The sequence below is a fragment of the Protopterus annectens genome, chromosome 9.part0 (assembly GCF_019279795.1).
Source record: "Protopterus annectens isolate FY-2018-M chromosome 9.part0, PAN1.0, whole genome shotgun sequence".
NCBI lineage: Eukaryota > Metazoa > Chordata > Ceratodontiformes > Protopteridae > Protopterus > Protopterus annectens.
The window spans coordinates 601,642,167-601,655,381 of record NC_056743.1 but is presented as its reverse complement, the minus strand read 5'-3'; the positions used below and the strand labels follow the sequence as shown (position 1 = coordinate 601,655,381).

At 40.7% G+C, this 13,215-nt stretch overlaps 1 protein-coding gene across 1 annotated transcript in view; it reads left to right on the top strand.

Annotated features, from left to right (window-relative positions):
- DOCK5 (dedicator of cytokinesis 5) overlaps window positions 1-13,215 on the top strand; it is a gene marked incomplete in the record, with an annotated part of 3,482,443 nt that overhangs the window by 1,288,608 nt on the left and 2,180,620 nt on the right. Inside the window, 1 exon segment of the mRNA XM_044083155.1 lies at window positions 5,529-5,677. Coding sequence (XP_043939090.1) covers window positions 5,529-5,677 — 149 coding nt within the window.

Sequence of the window (13,215 nt, the reverse complement as noted above, 5' to 3'; positions counted from 1 at the left end):
GGGAAAGAACCATTTTCTCCTTGACTATTGAACAGACTACTGGTTCCATTGTGGTCCTTCTAGCCACATAAAGAAAAAAATAAGCTAACACCATTTGCCCCCACAGCAGGCTAGCAATTTGCTTAAGCCACAGATGGGTGACTACTGTGGCCATATGTTGTAACTCAGACCATTCATTTTTTAATCCAGTTCCCTCTATTGTAGCCCCAGTAGCTACTATGGTCTGGGGTTTAGTCATGTCCTCTTTTGGGGTCCTATCAGTGGGCAAGGGAGAGCCCTGTTGTGTGAAAATACTGTATCTATCCCTATTGCTACTGGCATTAGTAACACGGCTGGCCCCATTTTTCCTGTCAGAAAGAAACAGAAATTCAAACATGTGCACTCCTCCTCAAATTCCTTAGGATAGGAGTAGTTTACAGGGTTTGGCTCAGGGTTTAATTCAGACTGTTGATGCTTCTTGTAAAGTAGTGCCTGGTAAAATAGGGTTCCCTGTTTTCCTGAAAAGATTCAAGAGTCTGAATATGAACAGGGAGATGAAGGGACGGATGCAGAGTTTTTTATCTCAGATTTCTTAATGAGACTCCGAGGATAGTTTCTGATTCTCCTTGTGGGGGTTTCTGTTTGAGACTTTTGCTATAATGTGCCAGTATTTTCAGTGGAAGTATACTAAGGTTTTTCAGCCCCTCAGAAAATACTGAGAGTTACAGAAGGATTTTTCAGATCCTATACCCACTTCCCCCTGTTTTGTCTGCTTTAAAGGATGTGTGTGTTACTACCTGCATTTTCTTGTTAGCCAGCTGTCCCTAAAAAGGCAGACTGAGATTGTATAAAGTTCCTCAGTCTTTAAATTTTTTGTACGCTCTTCTCAAACCTGACCCAGCAGCTGTAGCTCTAGTTGATTCCACTGCTGCTAAGCACCTAATCAATTCCAATCCTACTCTTTCTGATAAGAGTGTGAAAATTATTGATATGTATGGGGAAAAGTGTATACTTCTTGCTACAGTGATTTTCAGAATTTTGAATTGTCAAGATTATTTTTTCCAATTGTGATAGATTGAGGAATGTTTTTCGTAGTTTCTTCAAGTGAGGAAAATCTGCTTAAAATTACATTACATAGGTCACTACTCATTGTTTACAGTGTGGGTATGACTCCATTGATACTACTTCCAGAGCTATGGCCACTGGTACTGTTTTGAGGAGGTTTACTTGTATTCTCAGAACCTCCCAGATGATGATGATATTTTAAATTCTCCTGTGTGTAGAGATGTAGTGTTGGCCGCTGTTTTGCAGAGGCGATCAAAAAGTATGATTAAAGGGGCAAGCTGATCCAGGAAATATCTTAGATATTTCAGCCCTTTTCCAAATTTTCCAAGGGATTTTATATCTCTGTCCAATTTTGGCAAAAAAAAAATGTTCTCAACAAATATAGCCAAAAAGATGTTTAAGAACAAGTGGCAAAAGGGTTCTGTAAATAAGTCTTGAACTTCCCAAAATCAAGAATTGAATGGCTGTTCAAGAGACCTTGTGTCCCCCACCCACCCTGGCATCTTTTTTCTTCCAGAGAGTCTGAATCTCCATTTTTCTCTTTAGCAACAGATTGATTTTCAGAACCCATTTATCTGAAACTTTTATCAAGGTGGCAGTGGGAGGAAATTCCTCCTTTCCAGGGGATCATCCTTCATCCTCCAGATCAGGCTCTCTTTCCCACCAGTTCTTCATCACATGCTTATTCTAAGGAGTGATAGAATCAGTTCTACCTTCCCAGGTGGGGAAGGATTTTTTTTTCATTGTTCCAAGTGCCAAAGAAAGAAAATGCTTGGAGACCAGTTATGGAGTTTCTTTCCTAAACCCGTTTGTGATGGTGCCCAAATTCAAAATTATGTCACTTCACAGTCTGTTGCCTCTTTTTCCTCTTTCAAGTTTCCTGATCACTAGACTTAAAAGATACTCATCACATCCCTGTTATCCAGACTTAAGAAATTTTAAATTTTGTCTGGCTGGATTATGTTATCAGTTCTGTGCCTTAACCTTTGAACTATCCACTATGCCAGAAGTGTTAATAACGTGTCTAGCTCCAGTTGCAGCTCATTGCAGGCTATAGGGTATCCACATTTTCAGTATTTAGACAACTTGTTTATCTTTGCAGAGTCTTTTTCATGGTGTCAGGAAGCCCCCCCCCCCCCTTGGGTGAGAGATCTCTTAAACGGGGATTCCAAGAGACCATTCAAAAGTCTTTTTTGATTCCTTTACACAGGATTGTGTTCCTGAGATTTTAATTAGACACCTCAGTTCAGAGTTTTTTTCCACTAGAAAAAAATAAATTTATTATCTTAATCTATTTCCAAGGTTTTCCACACAGAGTTTGATCACTGTGAGGAAATACCTTAGGATTTTGGGTCTAATGGCATTTATAGTTCTCATGGTACTCCGGGCAAGAATCCACATGATAAAGATATAGTGGTATCTGAAATTTCTTTACTCCCAGCACCAACAGCCTTTATCAGAAGATAAATAATTTGTTGGAAACAATAACTATCCTTAAAATCCAGGTTTCCCTTGCTCCAAGTCAGTCTGTCACTACTTATCCATCATACTTTGAGGAGCAGTTTCAGGAGGGATAAAAGTGCTTGGGGTGTGATGCAACAAGGATGGATGCAAGCAAATAAATATAAAGGAGTTGCTTGCCCTGATAAAGGCGCATTACTCTCTGAACCATCTTATGTCCCTGGGACTTCAAGTGGTTACAGACAATACCACAGTCATGTGGCACATCAACCAGCAAGGGTGAACCAGATCATACTCTTTTTGCAGACAAGCAGAGTTAGCTTGGGATAACTTCACAGCACAATCTCACTCTACAGGCATCCTACATTCTGACAGAGCAAAATTGTGTAGCAGACAAGATGAGCAGAACCAGGACAGACCCTCACAAATGGAAACTAGATCAGGGGACTTCCAAGATTTGATCCCTCAGTGGGGAGTTCTTCAAGTAGACCATTTTGTCTCCTCTCTGAACAATTAACTGGCAAATATTCTGTTCCAGGACTCAATGCAACAAGTCCTGGAAGACCAGTACATTTTCCTTGGACAGGAATGTTCCTGTATGCTTTTCCACTCTTTTCACCAATATCCATGGTATATAACTTTCTTTTGTAAACCAGCCTTAATGTGTAAACAGTGCAGTTAACTTTTTTTCCATCCTGCAAGCCAGACATTATTTCTGATGCCATCACCTGCGCATGCAAAATCTTCTCCTTCTATTGTAGCCTATGTCTAAACAAAAGATAGTTGTCTGGTATTGTCTTTTGGACATTGTTCCTATTATGTCTTTTGCTAACCCTCTTTCTGGACTCCAGAATTCCTTTGAGTGGTTTTTGAGCTTTCCTTTGTATCCCATGTACTAGTTAATGAAGCATCTCCTTTGCGTCTTGGAAGTACATACATCTCCTGTGAATAACATTTTAAAATATGTATCAGATGAAACTGCACTTTTAGCTGCAGAACTTTACCAGTATACATTTCCTCCTATTTTTCTAGTCTTTGAACTGAAGTTTAGCCCTGCAAACACCATTGATCCATTACTCATCAATCTTTTACTCGGCTTTCATAGCAAAATTGGGATTTTCTCTTTCAGTGCAAAGGTGGTTAAAAAACATGGATTATATCACTAGATGATTGGCTAAATAGTTCAGCATTGTATGCATTTTTAATCTGCCTCACAGAACATGTTCTCACTAAAAAGTCTTTTATTTTAATGGAGAATTTCTTTTTTTGTAGCTTAAGGGTACTGCCATGGGACCATATTTTGCTCCTATTTATGGGTTTTCTTGAGGAGCAGATTATCTGTGATGCTACTCATAATATTTTTTTGAAGTCCGTAGATATTGCGTAGCTACTTGGATGATTACTGGCTTGTTTGGAAGTCTGATTTAACTTATTTGGATGAGTTCCTAGACTATCTTAATGAAAATAAATGGGGTGTACAATTTAGTGTTAAGTATGATATCTCGCACATCACTTTTCTGGGTGTAGCCATCTTGAAAAATAACAATGGAACTTTAAACACTATGTGCACAGGAAAAACCTGGAGATTAACCAATTTTTCCATGCTACTAGTTGCCATCCATCCCACATTTTTCGCAATATTCCCAAATCACAGTTTTTAAGTTTGTAGAATATGTTCCTCAGATGCTGAATGTAAGACATAGGAACTTGATTTAGTTAGAAGATTTTGTGACAGGGGGTATAATTATAAGGAAGTTATGACCACTTGACTGTGCCAAAAAGTTGATGGAACAGAGTTGTTGCAGTATAAAAAAACAAATTCAGGGATTATGTTTTCAGGCTGGTGACTATTTATGTCAGTAATATACATTTTCAAGTGCCTTATCTACAAGTACTAGGGCATCCTTATGGCAGATAACAAAATATCTGAGTTAGTTCCTGCATGTTGTTTATTTTCTTATGGAAGAGAAAAAATATTGGGAATTACTTTAATCATTATAAGAAAAGTGTTGGACTTAAAATGGATACATAGACAACAATAGATTACATTCCTGTGGTGGGTTGCCAATCGTGGGCATTTTTTTGCATGCAAGCATGTTTTAAAAACAAAACAATTTACATCTAGGAACATCCCCAAAATTTTATTTTTGATATCCTTTGTTTTGGTACTTGCTGTTCTGATTGGGTAGTTTATTTAGCTGCTTGCACATGTTTAGCTTTTTATGTAGGACGGATGACAATTTAAAACTCAAATTTCTGAGCATATGAGTTATATCAGAAATTGCCGCCTGTCCAGTGCATTAAATAAGCATGTCCAGAAACATCCTCCTGCTGTGTTTAATTTCACTGTTATTGAAGTGATTAATTTAGCTTCATGTAACAGGTTAGGTTGACATGGCATCCTGAATAATAAGGAATATTCCTGGATAGTGAGACTGGGGGCTTTATTTTTTCACTGGGGCTCAATGAAGTGACACTCTCTTTGCATGGTTTTCTAATGGTTTTTTTATCACTTGTATATTTTAATGTGGTATTGTTGTTTGAAACTTTAACACTGATGAGAAGGCATGGAGTTGTTGAAACCGGTCTGTTGCTTAATGAAATAATAGTAAATAAATGGTTTTGCTCACTTGAAGTGCAGGCTGCTGCTGTTTGGATTCATCATTTTGCCTTTGCACTTGGCTGCACTTGCACAGACTTTTGTATTCAGTATGGGCATAACCCTTGGTCTAAGTGTAGGGGTGGAATGAGACTTTGCTCTCACAAAACCTTATCAAAAATGTAAACAATTTTCTTGAATCTGATGAAATCTGTTTGGGTAGATTTTGGTTGATTGCTGCTGCCTTTTTTTTGCTAATCAGAAGTGGTAGTTGCAGATGTTATTTCATTTCTAACACATACATTGCATATTTCCATTTATTAACTTGCTGAGAGATGCAACCACCCACCACAATCAGCATTGTTGTTACTCTTAATAAGCAAGCCTGCATTTTACCTCTCTTATCTTCTTTCTTTTACTCCAGAGCAACAACAAGCACCTCTTCCGACATGTGCAACAGATGATCTACAGCTTGATCGAATGGAGATCACAGATTGTCTCAGGGACACTGCCAAAAGATGAGCTACTTGAACTGAAGAAGAAGGTCACAGCAAAAATCGATTATGGAAACAGGTTAGCAGCCTTTTACACTGATATTAATCTCCACACACCCTGCTTTAAACAGAAAAAATGCACTATGCGCAATTTTCTCCCCATAGGAAAAAAAATACACATTTAAAACAATACTGACTGGTGCCTTTTAAATTACGTTATCCATCAGCTGATACACTTAAGTTGTACTTTAAATCTCAGGCCTTTAGCTTGTCATTTAAACAATAGAAGTATGAAAAGGATACATTTCTCATCTAAACATGCAAAAATGATTCCACTTCTAAAGTCTCAGGAGCTATTAGTGGTACTGTGCTTTGTAACGTTTAGTGTACATCCTTCTATTTTCATACTACCTTTAAATTGGAGACTTTGGGTATGATAATTCCCAATAAATCTTACTCTCTTAAGCACATTCTGAGCTACCCTGCAATGTGCTATTGTTATGAAAACCAGAGAAGGTGATGATAGGTTTATTTTCCTATGTAAAGCTTTTTTTTAATAAGTGAGCATAACTTGTAAATAGGTAAGTGCTCATGGCTGAGTAGAGAAATAAGTATTTGGCATGTAAGATGGCTCTGTGATTTGAATGTATTTGATTATGAATAAAATCAAGTTGGCTGTAAACAGTGACATTATAAGGATTTTGGAGATGCTTTCTTTTATGGTAATGAATTTTACAGATGCTTGAAAGAAAGCTGTTCTTGGCCAGTAACACTTTGTTGGTGTAACATTGTTGTCATTTGCTTATCTCATTCAGGTCTGTAACGCCTTTTCGTAAACTTCCAGTTCACAATCATAGCTCGCTATGGCATCCAGATCTTTTTATGGGTCTGGCTTCTTTAAGTGACTTACCAGCTAGTTGTTTGTCTTTCGGCTTTTTCCAGGTAAGGGCTCACAGTGGAACTCCTGTCCGCTAATGATAGGCAGTAGATTTTTACGAAAGGCTGAGGTGCCAGCTCGACGCCCAACCTTCGACGCTATATTTTATGTGAGGAATGCACACCATAACTTTAACTGTTAAATGATATGTCCTGTCACTTTAAGGAGAAAGTATCCTTTTGAATTTTCTAACAGGATGTGTGAAAGCTGTTACTGAGAACTGTGCTGGCTAAAAGCAGTGGTATCTGTATAATTATTCTCCCATTACCCACTTAATCCAGTCCAGAGGTATGGGGGAGCCGGATTCTGTGGCATTTACTGGGAACAAAGCAGATGAAATAATCCTGAAAGGCCAGCCCCCCACTGTAGGATGTACATGCTTGCTTGACTCGCACGCACACACTCTGCACTCACTTTGGAAAACATCAGCATGTCTACTGTGCATTTGTGGGATGTAAAAGAAACCAGAGCACCCAGTGGAAATCCACATGTGCGAAGAGAGTGAGAAGATATGCAGACACTGCTTAGAAGGCATCTCAGCTAAGAACTGTGCTTTGAGGTTGCAACATTAACTAGTTTGCTGCCCATACTCTGACTTCTTCAACAGAAGGTAAAATCCCTAGCTTGATTAAAATGAATTCTGTGGACTTTTCACCACATGGCAAAGCAAACCCCATCCAAATCAACCTTGTTTGAGGAAGCACTTTTCAGCCATGTACAAATCTTCAAGCACTTGACCATCTGTTTTGGTCCTAATACATAAAAACACTCCTAACTTTCCTCTCTCTGTACATTGACACGAAATTTCTGCCTTCAGATTTGGGCATGCCATAACCTATGATTAGGGAGTGTGTGAACGGACTCTCTGTAAAGGAGTTGCTTTTAATACCGCCGTATATAGTGCTATTTAGTTGGAAATGTTGCTCAACTGTCAGGAATCATATCACTGTTATAGAACTTAAAGGTCCAACTTGGCTTGATGTTTAATGGCAAAAATAAGGAAGACTTAAATTTTAGTTTGACCCATTCTTGATTTTTATAGGTATCTGTGATGAAATATAGTTAACCTTTGGGTGTGTGTATTCAGCTGAAAGGTGAGATCCCTTTTTCCTAGTGCAGTCCAAGTTTTTTGAATGAAAAGATGAGAACTCTGTAACAAGTAGAAATCAAGAAACTTTTACTCCTGGTATGTGCATGATGATTGAATAGGACAGGATCCTTCCACATACTTTAGGTAATTGCCGTTCTAGACCTTCTCTACTGTATTTGGATCTGAAGAGCTTATTTACTAAATAGCTGTTTTTTAAAGCTTTGCCTGAGTCTGAAATAACAAGTCTTTATTTTGCTAAAAATAATGTTCATTTTGATTTTAGAAAACTGTTGCAAACAATAGAGGTCTTTGGTGGGGGGGGTTAGCTGAATAGCTTGGTGAGTTTTGTTTTCTTAATGTTTCCACTCTGTCACAACTGATCTCCGCTGAAAACTCAAAAGCTCAGCAAAAATAGCATGTATCTCACAAGCTCAAGTGTGGATAACCTTGGATCTCACGACTGCTTAATCTTGTGAAAATATGAGCAGATAGTTTCATCCGCAATGTTTTTCTTGGGAGGAGGACCCTCTGCACCCTCAGATACCCTTGATTTACTACTATTCTAACTCGAAGGCCACAACACTAGAGAGACACATTACTGTTAGGTGGCACCTTATCCCCCCCATACACTTTTGCTGTGCCTGAGAGGCTGTCTTGTTGGGTTAACTCTTTAGCGAGACACATATGAGTAATGGTAATCTCACTTGTTTTTGTATAAATCACAAGGTATGCAAACAGTAGGAGTGCTGAGATCATGCTGTTAAATGTACAAATGCAGAGCTGAGCAAATGATTGTATGCTATTCTTAACTATGTCAGTTAAGACAATGGGATTCTCCAAGTGTTTACATATTTCTAAAAGGAAGAGTGAAGAGAAGACCTAGTAACTTTTATTGTGGAACTTTCTAGAAAGAACAGAAAATGGCAAGGATTTCAATGCGCTCTGAAGGTGCAGTTAAATAGGCATCTAGAAGCCTAGTTTAGAGCTAGAGGACTAGCTTAAAATGAGTTAATTCATTGGGCAAAAGCAAATGAAGCACTGAATCAAATGTTTAGATACAAGGGAGTTTGTCATCTTTATGAATTTAAGTGTCGTTATCCATTCCTTTGTAAATTGAGCCTGTTGTGGAGAACAGTGCAATAGATATCTTGTGAAATTTTTAAAAACTATTGCTTGTCATATAGCAAAGCCGTACAAGTAATAGTCTAACTCATTCACTCCAGTGGAGATCAGGAAGTTTGCACTGTAACTTCCAATGGGCAGATCCAAAGACTTTTGACAATCAAATTATGCCCTCACATTTCAAACAAATGTTCATATCTCTGGAACCATAGGTGTTATGAAAGAAGTATAAATAGCAAATCCTTCCGCACAAACTGCTTTTATAATGGTGGTATTCTTTAGGTTCTACAACTTCAATTGAATTTTCTAAGTCACAGTAACTATTACATTTGTAATATTTTGTAAACAACTTAACAGTATCTCAGCAATCAGTTAAGTTATGCACACACTGTCAGCAACATTTTATTCATCTAGCTGAGAGCTTTCATGTGAGGCTGAGGAGTTCTGTTTGTGTGACTTGGTTGTTGAACTATGTAGAAAAATGTGTAAATTATATCTATATAAATTAATATCATAAAAACAACAGATCTGATGTTGTTGCCTTCATTTGCTCTTCAGCCTGTGGGTTTTGGATCCAAGCATCGGATCCAACTCAGCCGCATACCAAAGCTCCGGGCTCCGACATCTGAGCTCCTTCCCTACCCATAAAGCTCCTGTTCTCCAAATCCCTTGGGTGTCTCGCACTCTGAGCTCCTCGTCTTTCCTGTATTTTTCGGTAATTTTGTATGGAGTTTTGCCTTGTACTTGCCCTTCACTACCCCTTTTCTGTTGTATATGTCTGTAGGTATGTGTGTGTGTATGTGTGTGTGTATATATATATATATATATATATATATATATATATATATATATATATATATATATATAAAATATGTATGTCTCGAAAGAGAGAGAGAGAAAACCTTTCAAACCTTTCTTTATCTGCTGCCTTTAGAGTTATAGAGTTCAGTTTTTGGGTTTAACTTTTGTTGTGTGTGTGAACGCCGTAGGTTGGTTGTTTTTCTTCAGTATGTCTGATTCAAAACCTGCAGGCTTTAAAAAATGTAGCACTTGTGAACTTGAGGACACAGTCCCACTTTTTGATGCGCACTCTGAATGTGTGGTGTACCTCGGTGCAGCTCACCTGGGCTCAGCTTGTTCCATTTGTGCCGGCTTTAATCAACAGGGACTCGCTGATAGACGCTGCAAGCTCATACTGAAAGGCCTTCTGCCTAGCTCTTCATCTTCTGCCACTGCCACACCATCCACTTCATTGGCTCAAACCCCGCTAAAAAACTTAAGAAGCAGATGAGATCTCCTAGTAGACCCCGTCACTCTGGGGAACCTCCTGCCAAGACTCCTAGACCTTCAGACCTGACCACTTTGGCTCCTATAGTCATCCAGGGATCTCCTTTGTGCCAGAGCCTTAGCTACTCCTTAGAGCTGGTGATAGCCAAGACCCAAGTCCCCCTCTCCTGCAACAGCCCAGGCCCAGTTCCAGGCTTCCTTCACTTGCTTCTTCCATTAGGTCTTCCTAAAGCCTTTCCGAAGCCAAGGTGAACAGTGTGGTGGTTAAATTTCTCAAGGCACAGATCCAGCTGGGGATCTTGCCTGCTCTGTCCCCTCCTGGATCCACGAGCAATATTCTGACCTTTACACCTCTCTCTCCTTCTCTGATCTGAACTCAGGTTTCGGTGTTATCTGGTCCGAGCCTTCATGGAGTTGAGACGTCTGAGTCAGCAGGTACAGTTACCTCGACACCGATGGTCTCCCTGACTCACTTGGCTCTGACTGTTACAGAGCAATTCTCAGAGCTGTAGCTTCAGCTTTGGTTCCTAGGAATTGATGTCAACTATGAAACTTTCGGGGCTGTCTTTCCCTTGGGGCTTCAGGGTTTGATAGCTTGGCTTGGACTCTTCACTCAGATCCAGCTGAGGTTGAGATTCATGGAGCTTGCCTGGCGACCACTTTGGATCTGACAGGGGTGCTTACAGTATCTCTATCTCCCTTGGCATTAGAGGTGGTGGAGAGGGTTCTCTCTGTACCCAGATGAGCCTTGAATCTACCTACTTTGGAGTCCGGCCCCCCTCCAGCAACTTTTGTGCCTGAGACATATTTTTTGTCTGTTCCGGGACAGCCTGCCCAAAAAGACTTCCTGTCTACTTCCCTCTTGGAACCCCCCCCCCGTCTTCCGATACCTCCCTGGAGCACCCCACCGAAGAGGTCCTTCAGATGCACCAGTGCAAAAGGAGGTACTTGGATTCTCCTTTGGAATCCCTCACAGAGGACATTTATCTTGATGAGGGGGAAGGGTCCCCCAGATCTTTAGAAGACGACATGGAAATCCTACACCAAAAAGCTGGTTAGTCTTCCAAAAGCCCTAACCCAGAGGAATCAGCATTTCTGGAAGCTTTTGGGTCAGGCCCATCCAATTCTTGTGTATATCCCCCCCCGCAGTGGCCCCCTTATTGACCTTGTGTCATGCAGGGCATGAAAGGAACCGGCTGCAGCGGAACCAGTCCCCAAGTGGCCTGATAAGAACCTTGGTGCCCCCTTCTACCTGCACCCACTGGACTAAGTGTGTTCCTGTCAATGCCATGATGGTTGCAGCCATCACTAAAAAAGAGCTGGCCCAACAGAGCTCCACTGTCCATTCTCCCTATTAGGGAGTCTAGGGCTTTGGACAGGTTTGGAAAGAGGGTTTACGCTTGAGCGACCTTCGCATTGTGAGCGCTGAACTACTTGGCACATGTAACCAGGCTACAGAGAGGGGCTTACTTAAGGAACTCTCTAGATGTTCTTCGTGTTTCACTGTTGCAGTCATCACACTTGGGTTATCTGCCTGCAGGTAGCCCTCAGTCGTCCTGAATACCAGAGTCTTAGGATTTCTGCTTTGGATGCTGTTGCCTCATCTAAGACGTCAGTTCGTCACGGGAATAAAACATGCAGCCGACACGATTACATCAGCTTTTCTTGTCACGTGGGAGCCCAAAGCAGACGCAGTTAAATTTTCGTTTTTCGAGTTTCTAACCTGAAGTCTTCTAAACCTAAGTAACTCGTTGGGGATCCTTTTTCCTTGCTCTAACCGATGTCAGAAAAAGTTAACAATTGTCTTGCCTGTGGAAAGCAAATACCTCACAGAGATTTTCATTCTTACTGCGTCACCTATTTAGGCCAAGACCACGACGTCCTTCACTGTCTGTTTTGTGCCTTGTTCAATGCCTGAACTGTTAGTCGGGCTATTTCTGTGTCTCAATTCTTTCGCCGTCATTCTTTGTATTCCGAAATGGCTTCGGTAAGCCATCCGACTACCGATCTCCTGAAAAAACGCAAAGATAAAGACCGAGACAGACTGCATAGGTCCAAAACTGCCGACGACACTTCCATTAAGCTAGTCGCCAGTTTACCGGTACTCAGTGAGGCACTTTTGCGGTCCCAGTTACCAGCTTCTGCAGATGCGCATGCCTCTACTGAGACCCATTCGAAGTCCAGTATGCAGCGAGATGCTTCTTCGACTATGGAACCTGCAGATGTCCCTACCTTGGATGGGTCCGGAGCCGCTGTGCAGGCACCGGCTTCTGAGGGTGTATTCAGACCTTCCAATGTTCGTATCAAACCGTCTACTTCGTTAATGACTAAATCTACCGAATTTCTCAGGCCCAGAGTTCACACTACGCCTAGGAAACCGACGACCAAAGCACATTCTCAAGCTCCCATGCCACAGAAACAAATGCTTAGAATGGCTGAAGACCTTATTACTTTAATTAGGGGAAGCCAGTCTTCCCCCTCTAAAAGATAAAGAATTGATTTTCCTTTTGATTCTTCAGACCATGAGTCTGATGACTCTAACCCCTGTGATTACCAGGACATACACTTATCTACCTATCAGGACTCAGATGCAGAGGATTCAGTCCCCTCAGCCTCCCCCCCCAGAGGACCTTTCTTTCGGTGAAACCTTGCATACTCTTAAGAGATCATTTCTGCTGGGAATGCCAGGACTTGCCCTCAATCCAAAAAGAGACTCGGGGAATTTTTAGACTTGCCTCAGCATAGGCCTCTAGCTATTCCCCCTGTCCTGGATATTGTAGATGATGTCTTCGTGGAATCCAGCCTTACCCCTGATACTTTACCACCTGCTCCTGGAAGGCCTGACAGATATTACAGAGTACCTGACTCTCACAAATTTCTCTTTAAAAATCCCACTGCGGATCCAGAGACTATTTCCCAGAGACCTAAAGGTATTAAGGCTTCTACAGCCAAAAACCCTACGCCTTTGGACAGGGATTATAGGGCTCTAGACAGATGGGGTAAGAAGGTTTGTACCTCTGCAACTCTTGCCATCAGGGCTTTAAATTGCCAGTTTCACATGTTGAAGTACCAGCAGCATATTATTGATCTAATTAAACAAAAAAATGTTGATTCCTGATTGTGCAGAAAATAAGGAATTACAAGACTTAATGCATTCTGCAAACCAAGTTGGTAAACATAC